Source organism: Camponotus vicinus, unplaced genomic scaffold (assembly GCF_025532165.1).
Source record: "Camponotus vicinus isolate PSW18456_S1 unplaced genomic scaffold, iyCamVici1.0 SCAF_13, whole genome shotgun sequence".
Lineage (NCBI taxonomy): Eukaryota > Metazoa > Arthropoda > Insecta > Hymenoptera > Formicidae > Camponotus > Camponotus vicinus.
The window spans coordinates 6,256,170-6,278,050 of NW_028141949.1; the positions used below are offsets into that span (position 1 = coordinate 6,256,170).

At 32.3% G+C, this 21,881-nt stretch overlaps 3 protein-coding genes across 6 annotated transcripts in view; 2 read left to right on the top strand and 1 right to left on the bottom strand.

The window, feature by feature from the left end:
• The window catches only part of LOC145964140 (uncharacterized), a 32,309-nt gene extending 20,344 nt beyond the window's left edge, over positions 1-11,965 (top strand). The window contains exons 2-7 of the mRNA XM_083086574.1: positions 9,193-9,400; positions 9,478-9,579; positions 9,987-10,061; positions 10,246-10,483; positions 10,891-11,227; positions 11,668-11,965. Coding sequence (XP_082942700.1) covers positions 9,193-9,400; positions 9,478-9,579; positions 9,987-10,061; positions 10,246-10,483; positions 10,891-11,227; positions 11,668-11,887 — 1,180 coding nt within the window. The 3' untranslated portion in view covers positions 11,888-11,965. The remainder of the gene's footprint in view (positions 1-9,192; positions 9,401-9,477; positions 9,580-9,986; positions 10,062-10,245; positions 10,484-10,890; positions 11,228-11,667) is intronic.
• Positions 11,966-11,972: 7 nt separating this feature from the next.
• Positions 11,973-16,354, bottom strand: LOC145964138 (facilitated trehalose transporter Tret1). Its single transcript, XM_083086571.1, has 4 exons — positions 16,105-16,354; positions 14,390-14,957; positions 14,118-14,316; positions 11,973-13,751 (listed from the first exon to the last, which is right to left on the bottom strand). The coding sequence occupies exons 1-4, from the start codon at positions 16,169-16,171 to the stop codon at positions 13,122-13,124; spliced, it is 1,464 nt and encodes a 487-aa protein (XP_082942697.1). The 5' UTR covers positions 16,172-16,354; the 3' UTR covers positions 11,973-13,121.
• A 1,753-nt stretch (positions 16,355-18,107) lies between these two features.
• Positions 18,108-21,601, top strand: LOC145964144 (protein-L-isoaspartate(D-aspartate) O-methyltransferase). Of its 4 annotated transcripts, XM_083086581.1 has the most exons (7): positions 18,109-18,342; positions 18,545-18,838; positions 18,990-19,099; positions 19,222-19,361; positions 20,154-20,379; positions 20,721-20,806; positions 20,896-21,601. In XM_083086581.1, exons 3-7 carry the CDS (start codon positions 19,045-19,047, stop codon positions 21,076-21,078), a joined length of 690 nt encoding a protein of 229 aa, XP_082942707.1. In that variant the 5' UTR covers positions 18,109-18,342; positions 18,545-18,838; positions 18,990-19,044; the 3' UTR covers positions 21,079-21,601. The 4 variants fall into 4 exon arrangements, 3 of the variants coding, with proteins under 3 accessions (XP_082942708.1, XP_082942707.1, XP_082942706.1); XM_083086582.1 differs by lacking the exon at positions 18,545-18,838 and having other exon boundaries at positions 18,108-18,342; XR_014436349.1 differs by lacking the exon at positions 18,109-18,342 and having other exon boundaries at positions 18,349-18,838; positions 20,578-20,806; positions 20,896-20,958.
• Positions 21,602-21,881: the final 280 nt, after the last annotated feature.

A 21,881-nucleotide genomic window follows, 5' to 3' on the forward strand; every position in this document is an offset into this window, starting at 1 on the left:
AGAAGTTTGCTTTATCAAAACTTTTATTCTTTCTCTTAATAATAAAAATTACAAGCTTGTGACAGATGAGCGCGTCCCCGTCGAGTTGTCAAACAGAAAATCGACCGAGTTGAGACTCGCAATAGAATTTAATTAAAAGGTTGCTCGCTGTCGGCTATCTAGAACATTTAGTTTATACAGTTAAGTGTCGCTATAAGAGAACTATCGTTTCGTCCACTGTTCCCGGGCGCATTGTTACGAGGCGTATCATTTCAAGATGCATCGTTCTATAGCGCAGCTTACTGTTTCGGGACGAAATCTAACCGTTTTCCACCCTCTCCCCGCCTTCTCCCTGAGTGTCTCTTATCTCGCTCGAATTATCCGTCGTTACAGTAAATTCCGTTGCCGCGCACGTGGGAATTCGCAGGACATTGGATAAACCGCCGAGCTCATTCCCGCTGAGATCGCAATTTATACAGATATGAAATTACGCTCACTGGTAATTTCGCGGAAAAGCGGAGCAACCAATCAACTGAATTTGCATGCAAAAATTACCGTTCGGATTACAATTTGTAAAAAAAAAAGTTATGCAATTTTATGCGAACCAACTTTTCCCTTTCGCTTTTTTAAGAGAGAAATATATTTTTTATATAATAATGATTTGAAATAAAATAATAGGGAACACGGTACGTCATTAATAAGATGCGATGTTGAATTGTCTCGTTGTTTTATTTAGATCTAATTGACAAGTATTCCGAGGAATTGATTTGAAGAGTTGTCCTGATTTTTCGATACATTTTCTCGATTTTTTCTCGATTTTTTTTCTCAACTTTCGACAGTTTTTTAACGATTATTTATTGCATATAATCATTGCCATTATCTTAACGCTGATCGATTTATTCAAGTAATTTCGAACGTGCTCAAGATTCTTTGCGCCGAGCGATTTTTGACGAGTGCGTGCGTCATTGTTTGCATTTTGTTACGACCTATAAACCTATATATCGACAGGACGCGATTGCGTGGGACGTTAAGTGACGTTGATTGTTATCAATGAATGCGCTATGATGCTCGTCGACGACATACATTATCCTGATATATCGCTCATCATTACTTGCGGATTTAATATTTACGTTATATACACTTATTATCTATAAAACGCGAGAAGGATGCACATAAACACATTTCAACAATGCAATCTTGCATGACGATGGAAGGTATTTTTATATCGCAATTTAATTTTTCTTTTTTCTTTTGTGTTCCTTAATTATCGATAAATTTTTTTTAAACATAAAAAGTAAAAAATCTTTCACATCTTTTAATTAGACGCGATTATGAATGAATATTATTCATAAATTTTAAATAGTACCCCAATGTGACTTTTATTTATTTTTGAAACTTATGCAAATAATTTATCCGGACTTATGTGTATCGTTGGGAAGTTTTTCTCGCGCTTATTAAATCAAGCAAAAATCGACATTCGAAAATTCTTTATTTCTCGTATGCATCCGCCATATGTGTTCGCGGATTCTAACGGGCATTCTATTCTAACCGAGTCACTTGTTTCTGACAAGCAGCGATGATATATAAAGATATTTATATGTCATAAGTGCTCTCCTCTTTCTTTCTTCCTGTAGAAAAAGTTCCAGAAGAACAAAAACTCTGAATGAAATGTCGAGTGTGGAAACGACAGTGCAGTTCGTGCGCCGTGATATATAGGACATATAAAAAATTGTGAGTTTTCTCTCATCCATAATTATCGGAATCGAAATCGATCTGCTAGAAATTTCGGACATTGCATATTTTGCAAAATAAATAATCATCAGTTTCTCTTTTCAAAATCGACTAAAGAAATTACGTGATAAGTATTACTTTATTATCTATTTTTGTATCTATGAAAAAAAATATATCTAATATAACTTGTTCTTTTCGAGTCAAAATATGCATTTTTTATACATTCCGTATAGCTGCCATATATACAAGATGACGTATAATAATAAACGATGTCGATAACACAAGGTGGACAACTTTATTCATACGTCATGCAATTTATCGATTTCTATACATGAAACCTCCTTTTTAACAATGTCTCATACATACGTTATGTAGGTATATCAGGTACACGTAGACATGCGTCTATAACTGCGTAAAAATATTTATTTAATCCTTTTTAGAAATACAGACTAGAAATATAGATTTAAAATGATAGGAATACAGAAAGTTAAAATTTTAATTCTAATAAAATATTATAATACGTACCGACTATAAGATATATATACAATATTATTAAAATAAAGTATGCAAATTTAGATGGAAAGACATTTCTTCCCATTTGTACACAACATGCAAGGTTAAAAATTATTTATATAATAAGATATTTATCTCCAGTCTCTTCGCGTACACCGTATATAATTCCAATATATATTTGATAATGATAACGAATTAATTCCAATGTTGATCAAGATTATTTTTGCAGTCTGCGCTTGTGCATTAGATGTATTCTACGATGCACTTTGCAAGGAGAAGTAGGAAACAGGATAGGTATTTGCTATCGAACGCGATAAAATTAGAACAATGTATGAGCCCCCTTTTTTACTGCAACGATACTGCGTCGTCTCAAGCAGCAATTGTTTTGCCATTATATGCCGTTTGGTAAATTTCCCGCACGAGCTCACGCGAAAATAATGTATTTCACATTTTGTCCGCAAATCGCGCGAAATCCGCAGCCGTGTCGTTCATTGATTAATGGCATTTTTTAACGCGAAACTCGCACAAGGTTATAATCTCTGTACTATCTCGTTTTATTTCACTTTAATTAACATAGATTATATTTTTCCCTCAAGAGAAAAAGAATGGGAAATTTGTATGCTTTATGACAGCAAGTTTACATAAAGGATTTCAAATCAATCTGCGAAAGATGAATTTTATTCGTTGTATGCTAATTTAAAATTTAACTTTCTTTTGTTGTCTTCTTAAGGATTAAAAGATCAAAAGCAATGTAGCAGAATGAATTACTTTGACGCACAAAATTTTTAATCTGTTTTAATTTTCACTCATGACGACGATATCTATAAGAAATCGAGTTTCCCTTCTTTCTCGCCTGATGTTTAATTTATGAAATATCGTTTCTAAATTTCGAACTTGAAAGAGTGCTAGCACGACTAAGGATTAAAACGTTTCTTTATGCATGAGCTTTTGCTCGATCTGTGACACGACAATAAATTATCATTACGCGTTGTGGAAATAAGCATTTATAATAGTTTTTTTAATGAATATTTGGAAAATGAAGATTGTGCGTTTTCGAAAAATTAGCTGTGTTAAATTGTGCCAACACAACATATGTGTTAAAAGAATATCGAAGGAAACATCTTTTTTTTATGCGCGAGATACTTTATACATGTCTGTCGTGCATTTATAAAAAGTCACACGTATAAAAATTGAAATTGAAATAATCTGGATAAATATAGGTTTCGCAAAACACATTTCCCAATGTACGGAAAATTAAACTCATCGAAATAATTCTGAATTCACTTATATAAAAGACACTCAACCATCTGAATCAATATTTACTTATCAAATAGCATTTAAAATCATAAAGCAATTTTAATCCACAGTTCTCAGGAGATAATTTACGATTACGTTGCGATAAAATCGAAGCATTCGAAAAGTGTATTCCTCTAATGGACTATAAATTTTCGGGAACCTTGATCTCAACGAGCATCCTAAAATTCATGTTTAACAAGAGGCGAAGAGGAGGGTTGAAACGGGTAACGCGAAGAGTGATTTCGAAACGTAAACCTGTCGAAAATATCTGGACGCACGACAGCGAGCAAACGTCGAAGCGTCGAACGTTAACTAGCTGCCAAAGCAAACAGCAATGGACCGACACGGTCCCGAGATTTGTGTTTTCAATTTTTAATACCGACAAAATTCACCACGCCTGTTGACTTTTATTTGTTTAGATTTGATTTTAGTACATTAGCGCTAGCTTTGGTTTAATAAATATTTCATCTCATTACATGTATTATAAATAAAACGTTATCTATAACGATGCGAAATATCAGATTAATAATTTTTATTTTATCAATCACTTTCCGGATTTTATTTTCGGAATTTACGAAAAAGAATTCAAATTATCTTCCATTTTATTAAAATTTTATTTAAAAGATATTTTCAAATAAATCAGATCAAATTTAAATCGTTTTTATTTTGATATGCTATTTATCAAAAAATGAATACGATGAAATGTAAATAATGGTTAAAACAATGTTTTACACGATTTACAAACTCATCTCTTTCCGAATTACTCTTGGATATCACTTCGTAAAATGAAAAAATAAAATATAGTTTTTACTCGTTAAAATTTATGCGAAATTCGATAACGATGGCGCATAGCGAAATTTATAGGGGTTATTCGGGAGAAGTACTTTTTTTTTGTGGAACCGACAATGTCATTTGCATAATATACGGTGCTACCGTGCTCTGAATTTCGCGGCGTTTTTTGACAGTACGAGATTTGCCTTCAAACCTTAAGCATAAGTGGATTTCCCAACCTTACCGAGCGTTAGAGTAAAAACTAATTTTTCCTCGCGAAAACTCGCATGGCCTAACGTACAATCGCAAGAAAACGCGATTTATCTTCTCGCCGATTGTTTCGGAGCCGACATTGTTCACTTGGAAGTAACTAAGCGAGCGAGCTTCCATTTATTTCTTGCGCCGATTTATCTCTCAAGAGCCATTAGGCATAGGCTCCGAAAAAATATCGTATCCTGTAAAATGTCGCCCTTATTTTGGTCAGACATGATTTGAAATATATGATCTTTGATATCGTTAATTACAAGATGATATATTGATAGCTTTAGATATCAATATTTTATCGATTTATTACGTTTTTAATTATGTGTATTACGTATATTATGATTTTTTATTTCGTATTATTATTATCGCCTTCGCGATATTTATATAATCGAAAAGAAGAAGCTATTCTTAAGCCGATTACACTTGGTCGGTTCATTTATAAACGAAGAACGGCGTCGCTTTAAAATAACTATGCGCATAATGGACGTAAATGTGCATCGCAGCGGCCGAATCAAGGGCACAATCTCGGCATTGTCGGCAACCAACGGCATGTATAAGCACGAGCACGTGAATAGCATCGGATATATAAAATCATTGTTTTCGCCCGATAAATTCGAGCGATGCTTCGTCCAAATTGTTGTTGACCAACGCGGAAGCACCACAACGTAATCGCCAATAAATTCAACGCAATCGGCAAGAATATGTACCTCAGATTTTATTTAGAGACCACCGTGTTGTCTTTATGTGACACAATATTATTTACCTGCATGTGACAATTATTTTATCATTACTTTACTCATGTCTCATAAGAAAAATAACGAAATGACAAGATTTATCCATTTTATTATGTAACGAAATTATTATTTTATTATTTAATGAAATATTCTTTAATTTATTAGGCAAAAACACGCGTGATTTCTGCTGATTATTAAATTTCAATATATCTTGAAAAGGGTGAAGTAAGATTGGGGTGGAAATATTAGCAATGTGCGTCGACAATTTCAGTCTGACATACAAGGAAGCGAGGATGACGAATGTTGGAGAGGAGACACGTTGGCAAATTGTCTATTGTCATTTATGTGTGGTTATTTGGCCGACGCGAATAATAGTACGACGCGATTCTCCGAAGGGATGCGGAATCGCGTCGAGGAATCGCGCACACAACTGTCTCGACGAGCGCCTCTATTAATAATAGCTCGTATTAATAGTGACTCGCCGCGTTCTATATATATAGACTATATGTAGAACTAGACTTGCTTCGTTATCCGCAAGCTGCTTATGGATGTGCATCATTAGCGTACTTTACGGGAGCCGTGCCGCGATACGTACAATAAGATCTCGGTGATTCTGTTACAGGCAATAGCGATTTCGTTCTCTGAACTTGATACGGTAATCTAAGCGGAATAATTGCGGAACATCTGTTCTTTAGTAAAATGAATCAACGCGCTAAGATTGTGGGCTTCATCTCGACGCGAGAATTATAATTAAATTGCAAACAGGAGAGCTAAAGTCTCTAAGATATCAAGAGTTTGATATTGATTTATTATATATCGAGAACGTGTTACATAATTTTATTAAATAACGGCATGAGACGCGATATTAATGACCACGCGCGTATTTATCACACACGCGGCTATTTAGATTTATGCCTATAAATTCCGAATGTGCGTTTTGACGATCGTTGATTTATATCCGTTGAACGCATATCGGGAACCTGTTGCGCTGCAACAATGCACGCAGGCCACATCCGCATGAAAGCGGATTTACGGTGACACGTTTGACAGCCTGCGCATACGTATGCACGTGTACATCAGTCTAAGTCATGCACGTGAAAGCAACGGTGCATGATAGATGCGATAGGCCGCCGACTCGGGGGATGACGGAGGATCGCCAAAGGAGGGATATTTTTACATTGGAAATCGGCCAATGGCCGTGTGCCTTGAAACCTTATGTATTGATCTTGCCTAATTTCGCCCTAACATCGCCCTAATTCATCTGCGGTATGATTATTTCATGCCATGTTGTGCCGCGTGTTCGGAATCGCTCATTAAGATCGCCGGTCAAAGTTTCAGATTATTGTAATGTCAAAGATGAGAAAATAGATAGAACGATACATGAGTATAGCAAAAATTTAAATAATTTAGGTTTATTAAATAAAAATAGAAAAAAAGCAGATTGCGAAATTACTAAAAATTATCTTCTGCGAAATTATTAAAAATTATCGTAATGTTATTGACATAAATTTTTGGGTGTATATATTTGAAGAGAATGGTGGCGAAAAATTTATCTCTTTTTATTTATATTAATAACTTATTTATATTTTATTTATATTAATAATTTATTTATATTAATAATGATAATTTTATGCAATTATATATAAAAATTTGCGTTTCATACAGTTCGTACCTTTTTAATATATAACTAGAAACGTGATTTAGGTTCAATTGTTGTTAATCTTAGGATAATATCGCAATGAAACACTGTAATCGATTTACGCCTCAGGGATTAATCCACTCTTGAGATATCCACAATAATTTGATAAATGTTCATTGATTCGCCTCAAGCGAAGTCTGTTTGTTTGTCTAGTACAAATACCAAAATCCACCATAGCATGATGCGACTTTTACGTACACAGTTCAAAAATTATCATCAAAATCTCTTTATAATAATACAGTCATCATTTCAGAATACATTTATTAAATAAGATTGACATTTAATCAAATTTCTTGTAATTGTCATTCATAAAGATTTTGACAATCGACAAAAAAAATTGCATTGCTATTATTTTTAAAAATAGAAACAAAAAAGTTTTTATTTTTTATAAGAAAATAATAGAAGAAAGTTTTTTAAAATCTTATACTGCTTATTATCATCTACATTTAACTTTAATGTTGCTTTTATTCGAGCTTTTATTACTGTTTTTTCGTTAAAGTTGAATTGAATTGTGCATAAAATACCAGTTAAAGAACATCGATAAAATATTAATAGACCGCAGCACAAGGAATATTTATAATAGAAACGAATACCTTTACTTACTTTAGATACGTTTACTGTCAAAACAAATTTCTGCGACAAAATCTTTTAATAGCAACAGGTTGCAACTTTATTCGTGTAATTCTTCGTCGTGTAATTCTTCGTCGGATAACTCGGCAAAAAAAACAAACCGAATAAATTAATTCGTTTAGCTACTGAAGATTGATGTTGGTTAATGAGATCGCATAGTTTCTACCATTTCATTCCATTCCATTTTTTTTTATCATAAAGCATGATGCTAAATATTTATTATGCAATTAATAGATGTAGCTTATGTTTTTAATTTTTGTTTAGGATTTAATTGCATTTATATAAAAGATATAATTAAGATATAATTTTTCATTAACTAAAACTGATTAGTTTCGACATTAATGTCCTAAAAACATGAAAAAGATTTGAAATCTTAATAGTTTAAGTTTTCTCTTAAAATTTATATTCTCTTAAAATTTTTATAAATTAAAGTTCATATAATTATATATGATAGACATGAATAAAGAGTACTACCGCAATTTGAATTTGATACATAATTTAATGAATTTGATCATGATTAGAGTAATTCCCATCTAAAAATATCCGCATTCGCACACACCTTGGTAAAATTACGGAACACTTTTAACTCGGTTCCCGACCTGAATTCTTCTTCTGGTAATAATTAGACGTAGTTTTGCTTCTAATTGGCGGCTTCTAATTGAAGCTCAATTTTCCCAAGAATATGTTCGATGTTCCTCCAACTACGACATTTCCATCGGAATTTATTTGCATGCTGAGTTTAACGTGAATCAGACGGCGATGCAAAAGTTCGTTTAAGCAAATATACGCGAAATGTAACGCGCGTAAAATAAAGTCGCGAAAATTCGAATATTTTCCAACAAAATTTATAAGAGAAAGAAAGAAGGAAAAAGATTCTTGAAGATGCCTGATAATTTACCCAAATTTTCTCGCGCTTTGCTTTCATTTATCTAATTTTCATTATTATTTAATTTAAATTACGAAAATAAGATAAATGAGAAAATCTCTAGAGATACATACACACGTATATATTTCTCTTTAGTTTCCATGTCAGTCGTAAATCTCGACGATTTTTCGAACCCCCGTCGAGCTCCTTGGGAATCCTTTAGTCGCAACTAAGATATAATACGAAGGTCGAGTGACGCTCAAGGCTGCGTAGGTCGGAGACTAATTGCCAACTAATTTGTTCTCATCTCGGTACGAAGGAGAAAATATTTCTCCTAGACCTCGAGTAACATCGTTCGTGTTTCCTCCAATAATTGTTACGGAAAGATAGCAAGAACTACACAATTGAATAATTTATTTCATCAATCGATGTCCCGACAAAAATAGAACTTTTTCGACTATTTCGAATCATATGTATTTTAGTCGCAGGATTTACAAAAATATAAATCTCTCTTACAATTAATATTGATAAGATTTTATAAAATATTTAAAACTGATATGAGAAAAACCTCTTTGAACGTAGCTTGTTATAAATGAGCACAAGAAGAATGTTATATTTAACGTATTAAATTCACACACAATTTGACACATCTTATCTCATGTCGATTCCGTATGATATTTATGTCACCCTTGTACGATAATGGATTGCAGGGCAGATTATTGGAAGTCTCAAGGCCGCAAGTTCTGCGACTTCTGCAAATGCTGGATCGCCGATAATAAACCGAGTATCGACTTCCACGAGGGTGGCAAGAAACATAAGGAAAATGTCAGCAAGCGACTCAAAGAAATTCACAAGAATAGTGCCAAACAGGCGAAGCAGAACAAAAAATTCGAGGATGATCTTAAAAAGATGGAAAATGTACGTCTTTATATTTGCATTACGGCTATTGATATTAGATATTAATGATGACATAATCATTTATTTTTTTCGTACAGGCGGCTATGGCTGCATACTTGAAAGACGTCGAGAATAATACGCGAGATATGACTGCTCAAAATATTATTAAAGAGAAACTGAACAAGATTGAAACGAGAGAAGTATATATTCTTATATTTTTTAATATTTAATATTTAATTTTAGATATTACGTTAAGACAAAAATTGGATTAAAACAACATTAGATATAAAAAATTAAATTAATAATATTAGATATAATGAATATTTTTATACGAATTATACGAAGATAAGAATTGTATTTTTATTTATTGCACTAAATTGGAATAATTTATTTGCTGCATTAAATGCAACGGAGTCTAATAATCCAAAGTAATATATTTATATTTTTTATACGAATTATACGAAGATAAGAATTGTATTTTATTGCACTAAATTGGGATAATTTATTTACTGCATTAAATGCAACGGAGTTTAATAATCCAAAGTAATATATTTATATTTGGAAATTAATATATTTTATCTAATATATTTCATATATATATTTTTAGACACCTCAAAATTTTAATCGCATGCCACCAGCCGCTCCGGAGACGGTACCGAGATTCAAAAGTAATACTGAACAGGTGAGTAAAAAATCGAATCAACCTTTCTAATTATTCAATTGTAATGATCATGCAAAATAGACAGTTATCATTTTTATTCACAGACTCAAAAGCATTTTATGAAAAGACTAGATTCTTCTGAACTATACACCATTTCTATAATAAAACTGGAATGCAAGTTATTAATATAATTGCAATGTTCTAGTTTTCGCCAAAAGTGGATCCTTGCGATCCGACTTTGTCAAAAAGCGCTCCATCGCTTCCACGAGTCCAACAGCAAGGCGGCGAGAACAGGACTCCGGGGAGGAGTAAAGCGAACAAGACGAAGGGAAAGGGGAGGAAGGCCCAGGAGGACGATCGTCCGACCGCACCTGTCAGAAAACTGTGGTACGAAGCTCTCAGTCCCGAAGGATACACTTACTACTGGCATATCGAGACGAACGGTGCGTATTTTTATACCTTTGTCAAATTTTTTTATCTTTTTGCCCGTCTGCCTCTTGAATATTTGATTCCGTTAGGCAGTACTATGTCGTATTATGTCTTATTCTCCCTCAGTCCGAATAACAAGCTTTATAAATAAGTAATTGTAATATGAAGTTTATATGCTAAGTTTATTATTATTTTGTTTTTTTTATTATGCAATTTCGAGTTTCTCTTTCAATTTATTTTACAGAATTTTTTTTATATTTTATATTGTTTTGTATTTAAAAATTGTTTATTTTAGATAATATTAAAAAGTAAATTTTAAAATATTATCACTTTAAACTATTATTGCATCACACATTATTGAATTCTTGATACGAGAAACCTCAATTATCTGTTATGGAGCACATTATTTGGTACATATTAGAATCGGTTTGGGAGCCACCGGAAGAGGGTTACATGACTCTTGCGGAACAAGAAGAGGAGGCGAAAGAGGAGGTGCTCCAAAAGGAGCTTATAGAACAATTGGACAGGGAGGAAGCAATCAAGAAAGCGGATATTCTCGAGGAACGACGAGCCAATCTTGAGAGGGAGAAAATGAGAGAACGTGGAACACTTGCTAGAAGTGACAACGATATCACAGATGATGATGAAAGCGTAGAAATAAAGAAGGAGATGGCCAAAGAGGAACGACCTTACTTGCGAGACTACAGTGTGCCTGAGAGGCCGCAACCTTATGGATCCTGGCAAATTGTAGAGACAATGTAAATATTTGAACGTTACATTATTCCGCCAAGATGGATTAAGACATTTTTCGCGAGGATTTATCGCGCGGCGATGAATCTGCTTTTAATTTTCAAATGTTGATACATAAAATACATATACATATATTTTTTTTTTAATTAAATGCAAAATTTTAATTAAAAGTTAATTTTAATTTAAAGTTAAATTAATATATACAAAGATACTGATTTATATATATGTATATATTTCTATATATTTATATAATGATCGACAATTAAAAAAGTTCGTAATCTAAGAATAAAAACTGCTATAGAATTTAAACTATATTGTTTTACTGACTAATGGACAATACATAGCAGTAGATATCATTTATTTATTTGTCTATTATAATTATCTTCACATTCGAAGATTGGGCAATTCTACAGACAGAGAAAAAAAGCGGAAATATTTTGTGTTTTAGCCAAAAGAAACCAGTGGATCTCCAATTGCCACAGAAGCAGAAGCAGATACAACTGTCTATGTTTGAGAAGATAGAACCACCACCTCCGCAAAGGATTTTTAAGGAAAAAACGGTCACACAGATCAATATCGATAATAGTGATGACGAGAGTGCACCGACCACTTTTAAAAGGAGAAAAATTGGTAACAAGAACGTGCGTAAAAGAATGACTGATGATTAATGTCAGAAGTCTTTCTGAATATGATATTTTTATATATATTTTCATTTAATTATTAAAATGTTTGTTGAATATGGACAATTCGCATGGATAAATATCCAGCCCATAATATTTGTGGACTAAAAGTTTGCATATAAGTATAATAAATTCTTCATTTATACATACTGAACTATGCACAGGTATGTAGAAAAATTGATTTTATATATGTATATATATTAATATAATTTCGATTGTAAATAAAAAAATCTGATTCTGTATTTTCTATATAAAAGTCTTGATTCTTATCATTAATATTTATTCTTTAATTTTTGTTAATACATTTGAGTATCTGAGAGATCAAATTAATATAACAAGAATTATCAACATGGTGTGTGTGTGTGTGTGCGCGCGCGTGCGTGCGTGCGTGCGTGCGTGCGTGCGTGCGTGTGTGTGTGTGTGTGTATTGTGTATGTGTGTAAGAATAGAATATTAATTGAATATATACATATTTTTTATACACAACTTTTGTTCTTATCTTTAACGAGTATATATTGCTATTCACAATCTTATTTGCATCATTATTTAATAATTAATTTATAGTCTTGTTTCCATTATCACCTGAATATTATCAACATCAGTGTATCAGCAGTTAACATTACATCATACATTATATATCTATATATGTTAACTGATACTGATGTTGCCAAATGCGCATTTCTGTTCTAAAGCACATCTACGAGATAATATATGACGTTACATGTGTTGCGTATTATTCTGCCATATTTAATATTGATAAAGTGAAATTTCACGAGACATTAAATGAATCAGTTGAAATACACGTGAGACTCATTTCCTCTCACACACAAGTCATTACAATTATATGAAGCAATTTATACATTTAATTTGTTTTTACGTGATACGTCAAGTCATAGATAAACATTGCACATGCATAACTTATATGAAATAAATATTTAAAATAGATAATCGAATTTTAAATAGCGAGTAAATATTAAAATATGTGCGCAATATAAAGATAAATAAAAATTATTATAATAATTGTACATGTGTTCAATATAGGAAGTGATCTTTAAGAAACTGACAGCATATACTTTTCTATAAAAGTATGTACAGGATGTATATGTACAGAAATTCGTATTTAAAAACACTGAGAATATACAAATTGAGTAATAAAATGTCAGTTTTTCATAAATGTCTCTGCTAGAATGCTTTTAGACTTTATACATGTGGATAACATTTTTTACACGTGAGCAGCCTCCACTGAATCCGTTCCGATGATATGCTTAATATTCTTCTTGTTCTTTTTATACTGCATACCTCCATTGAGCTCGCCCACAATATCTTCACGTGTTCGTCCTTTAGTTTCCGGCACCATTACAAGGCAGAACAAGAAAGTGCAGGCGCAACAGATGGCGAGGAGGAAGAAGCAGCCGTGCATACCTAATAGAGCGATGAGATCGGCGAAGATCTTCACTAGGACGAAAGATGCAGCCCAGGATACAGTGAGACCCACAGCCGAGGCTATACTAGTTATGTCGCGCTCGAATATCTCGGACATTATTATGACGGGTGCATTGCCCAATCCCAGAGCATACACTACCATGAAGATAGATAGTGCTGTGACTGGTACCCAACCATAAGTGGACACATCATATTGTAGGCTCTGGAGATAACAGTACGTGCTGATCACACAATGACACACAAACATTCCTATGCAGGATATCAGAACCAAAGGCCGTCTACCCATACGCTCTATTAAAGATGTCGACAGACACGCACCAAGGAGCAATATAGCTCCCACAATAATGGACGATGTGTTCGGCGATAACGAACTGCCAGACATTTTGAAAATACTCTCTGTGTAACTGATCTGAATGGAAAAATCAGAAATATTCAATTATTTTATAAGAATGAGAATTTTTGTTGTGGATATAGAATAGATAAAAAAAAGTTGTCTTAATATATAATATATTAAATCAATAATAATTGAGGAAAACAAAAAAATGGCTCAAATCACTAAAATGACTTAAATTTTTCAGATTTGATTTCGACATAAGAAATTTTGTTGTGAAATTAAATCATATTTTTTTATTTTTTATGAGTTAAAACAGTGTCGCTTTAAGTGAATTTATCAGAGATAGTAATTTAATTGAGATAATAATTTAATATATAGATAATATTTCAATAGAGATAATAATTTAATATGAAGAATTTGTAAATAATTATCAATGATTACCATCGCAAAGATCCCGCCAAATTGTTGACCGATGAACAAACCCAAGATAATGATCAATCCTCTAATCGACGCTTTGTCTCTAAATAAATCTGACAGCTTGGCGGACCCTGTGGACGCGGCTTCCTTCATTTGGAACTGTAGATGCGACAATGTCTGTTCTACTGCCACTGTATTTCCAGCTTTCAACCAATTTAATGATCTGGAATAGCGCGTGTAACAATATTCTGTCATGATGTTTTCAAGGAAAATATCTCTTTCCTCAGCCTGCTTACCTGATTGCTTCGCGCGTATGATTTCCACGCATTAAATAGACCGGCGATTCCGGCATGAAGATGAAAGCTATGAGGAATAAAGCGCTCAAAATCGCGCCAATCACACCGAGAGTGTGCAGAGACATCATGCCACCTAAGATGTAAGCAAGCAGAATTCCAAAATTGAACCAGAATCCTAGCATACTTGCTAATATACCGCGGATGCTGTCGCATGAGATCTCCGACACATAGTTCGGCACCAAGAAAAATACACCGGCGCCAGCGATACCGCACAGGGCTTTCGCTATATAAATATGTATGCGTTCGGTGGCGACAATGATCAACAGCCAGGCGAGTATCATCGGCAACGTTAATACGTAACCGAATCTCTTACGGCTGAATTTGTCAGGTATCACCGAAAGCAACATAGTCGCGATGGTGCCCGCCAAGGCTAAAATGGCATTCATCCAGGATATAGCGTTATTCGTCATAGGTTCGCTTCCTACGGCTGGCGATGGATTCTGCAGTTGCGGAGCTGACGGTGATTGCCATCCCACCATGAATCCATAGGATACCGATGACAGATTTACTGCGAAGAATATATGATTATTCAATATGAAATAATCAATATAAAGATCTAATAGAGACTTTTCAATCAAAGAGGTTCTTGAAATAAATATTTTAGAGTTTTAATGTTATTTAGCTAACTATTAGTTATTTAGAAATATATTTATAAAATTTTTCAATTTGTTAATAAATTAAGGATTAAGTATAGTAATATATAAGATCAAAGGATTAAGTATAGTAATTGAAGCATAGTACATTAATTGCTATTTTTAAAATTATTCTTTAATTGTCAACATTTTGATTCTTTTTTTGGATCTTTTTCAGTGAAAACTAAGACAAAAAAAATAATATTATAACGATGAAAAAATGAATGGATTATAAATATTGAAAGATATAAGATTATAAATATTAAAAGATTAAAAATTTTTTTCTTTTCTCTTTATTTTTTATTCAAAACAATTTTTACATGATATTTCCAGCTTTTTTATCAAATCATTTCGGATTATTTATCTCATAATAGCTATAATATATTATAGTTATTATAGTTATAATATAATTATTAATAGTTATATTATAGCTATATTATAGTAATTAATGAAAAACTTATCATATATTTAAATTGAAATTAAATATTAAAATTCTTTTTTTTTTCAAAAAATTATTGAATATCAAAACACGGAATATTTTTTTCATTTTGTATGTGTTTTAATCATTATTTATAATCTTTTCATTTTCTCCGATCGTTATAATGTTAATTTCTTTTTTTGTCCTAATTCTCATTGAAGATGGTTCAAAAGAAAGGTCCGAAATGTCTGACAATTAAAGAATAATTTTTTCAAAAATACTTAATTATATTTTAATTATTGCGCTTGGTTCTCGTTAGCTCTTATACTATTTGAATTTATTGATTTTTATATTAAATGCATTTCATTTCTTATCTGTTTATTTTGTTGTTTTTAACTTGTATTTTCTTGTTTTTTATATTTTTCTTCTTCTAATTTTTCTATTTTTTTTTAAGGGCTATCGTTCGTTATCGAAAGTTTTCAACCATGGAGTTTTAGCATTTGCTGCTCAAGTATTGCTTATTGGAAGAAGTCGATCCGTCACAAAGTATATTGTTGGGAGAATGTATAGAAAAAAAGGGAGTATTTTTTCCCTTTCTAACTCACCGATCACCGTGAAGACAAGCTGCCGCAACTTGCCTGGCTCCTCCTGCGATTTTTCATATTTCTCCATCGTACGACTCGCACGTCGTCCTTTCAAAAAAGTGCAATCGCAACGGTAGCGTGTTTCGATTGTCGACAGACTCGAGCTAAGGATCGTCGACTGACTCGAGGAGGGACAGAAATCGCAAACGATGAAAAACTAATATATTAGTACAAACAGTCTCGTATACGACACATCTCGTATACGACCAACACATGTGCTTTAATTTGATTTATAGTGATCGCTACTCGCGCATATTCTTGTCGGTAGGGGATCCTTATCTTTTTGTCATTCTCGCTAACGAAGACAGTAAAAGACATGTATTCTTTACATAGCATTCACATAGATTCAAATACTTTATTTTATCGGATTTGTCATCGCTTTCCCGATGGATTTAGTATTTTTGGCCCATAAATACTACTGTCACATATGTCGAGAATATATTTATATATGTGTATATGTATATATTTGCATAAACATGTAATGAAAAGAAAAAGGATAACAAGATCATATCTTATCAAATGAAAATATTACTTATAAAATTTAAATCGAGAAAGAAGTGATTTTTTATCTATAATAACTCAAGTTATAAAACCTGATAAGAGAAAGAAGAAAATTAATTAAATATTTATCTCAGATACAAATACCTTATACATATCCTTGACATATCTGACAGTTCTGTGAATGAAACATTCATTATTAATATATTTAAAAAGATTGATATTAAGATTATTAATTATAATTAAAAGAGAACCTTTTCTCTTTTTATGCGAAATTTAAATTGATGTAGGTGTGTGGTGGGTGTTGTTAACATTTTATTTATATTTAAGCTAATTATCACGTCACGATAATGCAAAATCTCTTTTCAAGAGGGATCTAGCTATCCCTCAATTCGGGCTATCTCCTTTTCGTTATAGTTTTAAATCATTGTGACATGTAGTGAAATGCGAATGTGATCCATAATGATATATTGTCAACACACATGGAAAAATTTACGCCGCTATCCAACTGAGTAATTCGAAATTGATTGATAAAATTATGACTTGGCGCGAGCTTATTGTGATATATGAAAAGTGTGTCTGATAACGCGTATGCTAAATACGTAATTTTCGATTATTCAAATGATATCGAATTATAGTGCAAATATGCAGACTTATATAGGATTTACTACAAGCCATCTTATGTATCTATATAGATTTATTAATCAATTTGGAATTAACTTTAGTCATTAGTTACAAGTTTTTAATCAATGTTAAATATTTTATATTAATTATTTCACAAAATAACAAATCTATTAATATTTGTTTTAAATTAAGCGAATAATGTTTTAGTAACGATTTTTGCATTTTACTACTCTTAAGAGAGAATAGATATAGTTGCGAAATCATGTTAAAACTATACTTATCTTTGTATTTTTTTTTAACCAAGTTACTATATATTTGAATAATTTTTTTTGCATATTAATTACACATTGATTGATACTTTTGGCTAAATAAGTTTTATTCTGAATTTTAATTATAGATATTTGAATTATGAATATAAAATTAGCATTTTTTGTACAATTTTAATTGTTTGTGATTTTTGATAAGACTATAATTTCTTTAAGTCAAACTATTTAATTTGATAATTTATTTTTCTGAACGATTCTTAAAAAAATGACAACAATCAGACTAGTAATTTCCAAAAAAAAATACAAAGTTTCGAAAGACATTTTGCTTACAAGTGAATTACTTTTTAAGAAAAGTTTAATCTGTCAAGCTTTTCTCAAATATTGCGCGCGTATTGTGTTTGTTTGAAGCTGCATCAGTACCAACTGTGACGTATTAGCGTGAGTTCGGAAATTCTATCCATAGAATGAATTGGGATAAAAACAGCCAAGATTTCTCTATCCTGATTGGTCAATTGAAAGCTATTCCGTCTCACAGGTAGGAATTCCGAACGCATTCTTACAATACGATCTTATATTGGATAACGTGTGACACGGATCTATTCGGATGTAGCCAATTAGATTTTCGGAGCTATTTGAAAAAGTCATTTTCAAATTTCCGTCGGACGAAATTCGCGCGGAAAATATTTTCTATCTATAACCGACGCGACGAAACTCGCAACCAAAATGCGCAAAATCGTTCGACCACTCGGAATGCCTTATAACAACGATGACGCAAATAGAATTGCAACAGTTATGTAATTGAACTCTCTCGGTAAGTAATCTGTTCTCGAGCGAAAACACAATTGATCATTCATTTCGTTATTCATCAAGTCATCCATCGAGAGTTTTAAACCAGTTTTAAACTGCTGAAATTGGATAAAGAATTGTTATTATTTTATTCAAAATTTTTTTCAATGACGTGAAGTGATACTTTATAATTTGTAATTTTTTTTTTTTATTTTTGGCACGATAAGTTCAAAGCTGCCAAGTCATTCGTCTGGTGACATTTAAATCTGATGGCACGTAACGCCAGAAATTCGCGATCAGATCACGTCACCATAGTTCCTTATCTCGCGAACAAGAAGAGCAAATCGATAAGCGTACCGCATCAGCTGTTTTATAACCCCCACCAGTAATACTCCCTTAAGGTCGCTACGGTCGGTACCTGTATGTGTATGACCTGTATCCTCACGGCCATGTTAAACACGAATATACAAGAGGAATGAGGACGTTTCGCGACAAATGAGACTCTTTTGAAGGTCTGCGAGGTGCGTTTAGCTAATCTTTCATTTTTCTTCATCCCGTTAATCGCTCTCGTTAACGTTTCCTTCAAATAATTGTCGCAATTACGGCCATTAGAATTGTCCTTATAGATCTGTTATCAATCAGTCAGAAATTTATATGTTTTATATTAAGCAGATCTTCTTGGCTATGCTATAAAGCCTGTGGATCGTAAGAGACCAGTCAACAAAGCATGGCATGGCACTGCAACGGTACTACAAATCAAGAGATGGTGACAAAGCTGAAAGGTAAATGACTCCTGTAATCATCGCAGAGCTGGCTTAATTAATGTAAACAATAGCACTAAGTCTTTCTTGTTGTTAGATACAATCATTTATTTGTGTAGCAATTAAGGATAGATTATTTACAGATGCTGGCATATTGGCAACGGATAGGGCAGAAACTGCAATGCTCACTGTTGACAGAGCTAAATATTGTCACGAATCGGATCCTTACCTTGATCGTCCTAGGAGAATTGGTTACAATGTGACAATCAGTGCACCACATATGGTAAGCATATGCTTTAAATTGCCTATATTTTAAATTTTACAAGACGATATCTTTTTGTATAATAAAGAAAATTGTTAATTTATCTTACACTTGTTAATATTATCTTATACTAAGTAAGAAAAATATAAAAATCATATATAATATTTTTTGCAAATATAATTACTAAGATTACATAGCAAGTTATCTCAATACAATCTTTATAAAGTTTTTTAAACAAAATTCTAATATGTAATAGATATTTTTGCTTAATACATTTTTATTATTTTTTTAATGTTGATATATCTATTGTATAAAATATAAATAGAGAATATATATATATATATATATATATATATATATATATATATATATATATATATATATATATATATATATAATACATCTTCTATTTAATATATCTATTTATTGTATAAAACAAATTGATTTTAATAAACACACAGACACACACACACAGACACACAGACACACACACACACACACACACACACACACACACACATATATATATATATATATATATATTTACTTATTTATTTATCCTAAAAAATATTTACATGGAATGAAGATATTATAAATATTGTAACTCAAAATGAGGATATCAGATTCTCCTTTTATCTCATCTTTATATTATTTATGTTATGCTCATATTTAATTTGTGACAATCAGATTTTCTAAATAATAGAGTATTGGCATATCACATATATAAATAAGAGTCATTGAAGATAATATATTTTTCGAATTCTTTCCGCTCGATAACAGGTCGATAAATCACGCGTATTATATCTCTTGCAGCATGCATACGCATTGTCAATCCTCTCTGATCAACTCTTTGATGGCGCCAAGGCACTTGATGTCGGTTCAGGCTCGGGCTATCTATCAGCCTGCATGGCGTACATGGTAGGCTCGCACGGACGCGTAATCGGTATCGAGCATATTCCCGAGCTCATAGAAATTTCCACTAGAAACGTGCGCGAGGACAATCCGCATTTTCTTAAGGAAAGCCGCATCAAATTTATCGGTAAGCTGCCAGTACTTTGTTAATATTATCCCTCACTGCTCGACCCCGGAACGTCAATTTTAACAGTCGAAGCTCTTCTCTTTCGCGCGTCAATGTTATGTTCGTCTTTCTTTCGTCATTCTATCGTAGCAATTTATCGTGCAATAAAAAAAGAAAACGTTCAAGAAGTATTACATATATGCATAATTCGAATAAAAGATACTCGTGATCCGTCCACGTGGAGTAGGTATGTACGTTGCCGTGAAGAGTCAAACGGAACACTGTCCACTGACTATGGCTTTGCTGTAAAGGTAAAAGATAAAGACTGCCGACTAACAACAGGTCATTATGAATGCGCCTAGTGGGAGACGGCAGATTGGGACACGATGCTGATGGACCCTACAACGCTATACACGTTGGAGCAGCGGCCGATACTTTACCGCAAGAGGTAAACGTAACAGTACATAGAAAACACACAAAGATACATCATAAAGAAAGGCTATAATTGCACGATATAAATGATGCAAATTATTACAGTTAATAAATCAACTAGCTCCCGGAGGTCGACTGATATGCCCGGTCGTGGCTATAGAAGGTTTCCAAAGGTTTCAAGATCTGCTACAGGTGGACAAGAATACAGACGGCACGATCACGAAGAAGAAACTGATGCAAGTCTCTTACGTTCCTCTCACAGATCCTACTACTCAATTACGTAATTAGAATTTTTAGAATGAGGTTTCTTTGCAGCGAACGCGTAATTCGAACAAGCGATTAAATAATCCGTCGATCAACGATATAATAGGAATTTGTATTCATGAACTAATTCTTTTCATGCATGCATAGATATGAAATATGCTCCGTTTTCGATTAGGAAAATATAATAAATTATATTTTACATATATATATTCCCTCCCCTATTAATTCTTTTATATAATCCACTTAAATTAATTAATATTTTGCGAATTGCAGTTATGAATATGTTTTGATTGTTTATGTTTAATGCAATTTGATTATCACAATCATGGAAGTTTTCTGATGGAAACTTCCATGGTTGTGATAATTGAATCATGGAAGTTATCTATTGGATATTCATGCTGTTTTATTATATTTTGTATATGTATATAATATATATTAAATACTTAAAGTCTTCTCTTTTATGCAAAGAAAGGATTGTAACGAATTAATGAATAAAAAGATAAATTTTTTAATAATAAGAGATAAAATACAATTTTATATACACTTTCGTATATCGTTTCTAATTATTCGTATATTATATATCAAGTCTACTCGTATATTATATATCAAGTCATTTTCACATTTAAAAATGATATATAACATAATTTGTACAAATAAATACTGTACCAGAAGCATATTAAATTAAATCACAAAGATAGCTTATCAAACAATTGTGATTTATGCAAACAAGTGCTGTACAATTCTAGGAAAAGTCAAATCAGCACAAAGATAGCTTATCAAACAATCTTCACCCTAAATTTTCAACTTTATTCGTTAGAACAATAAAA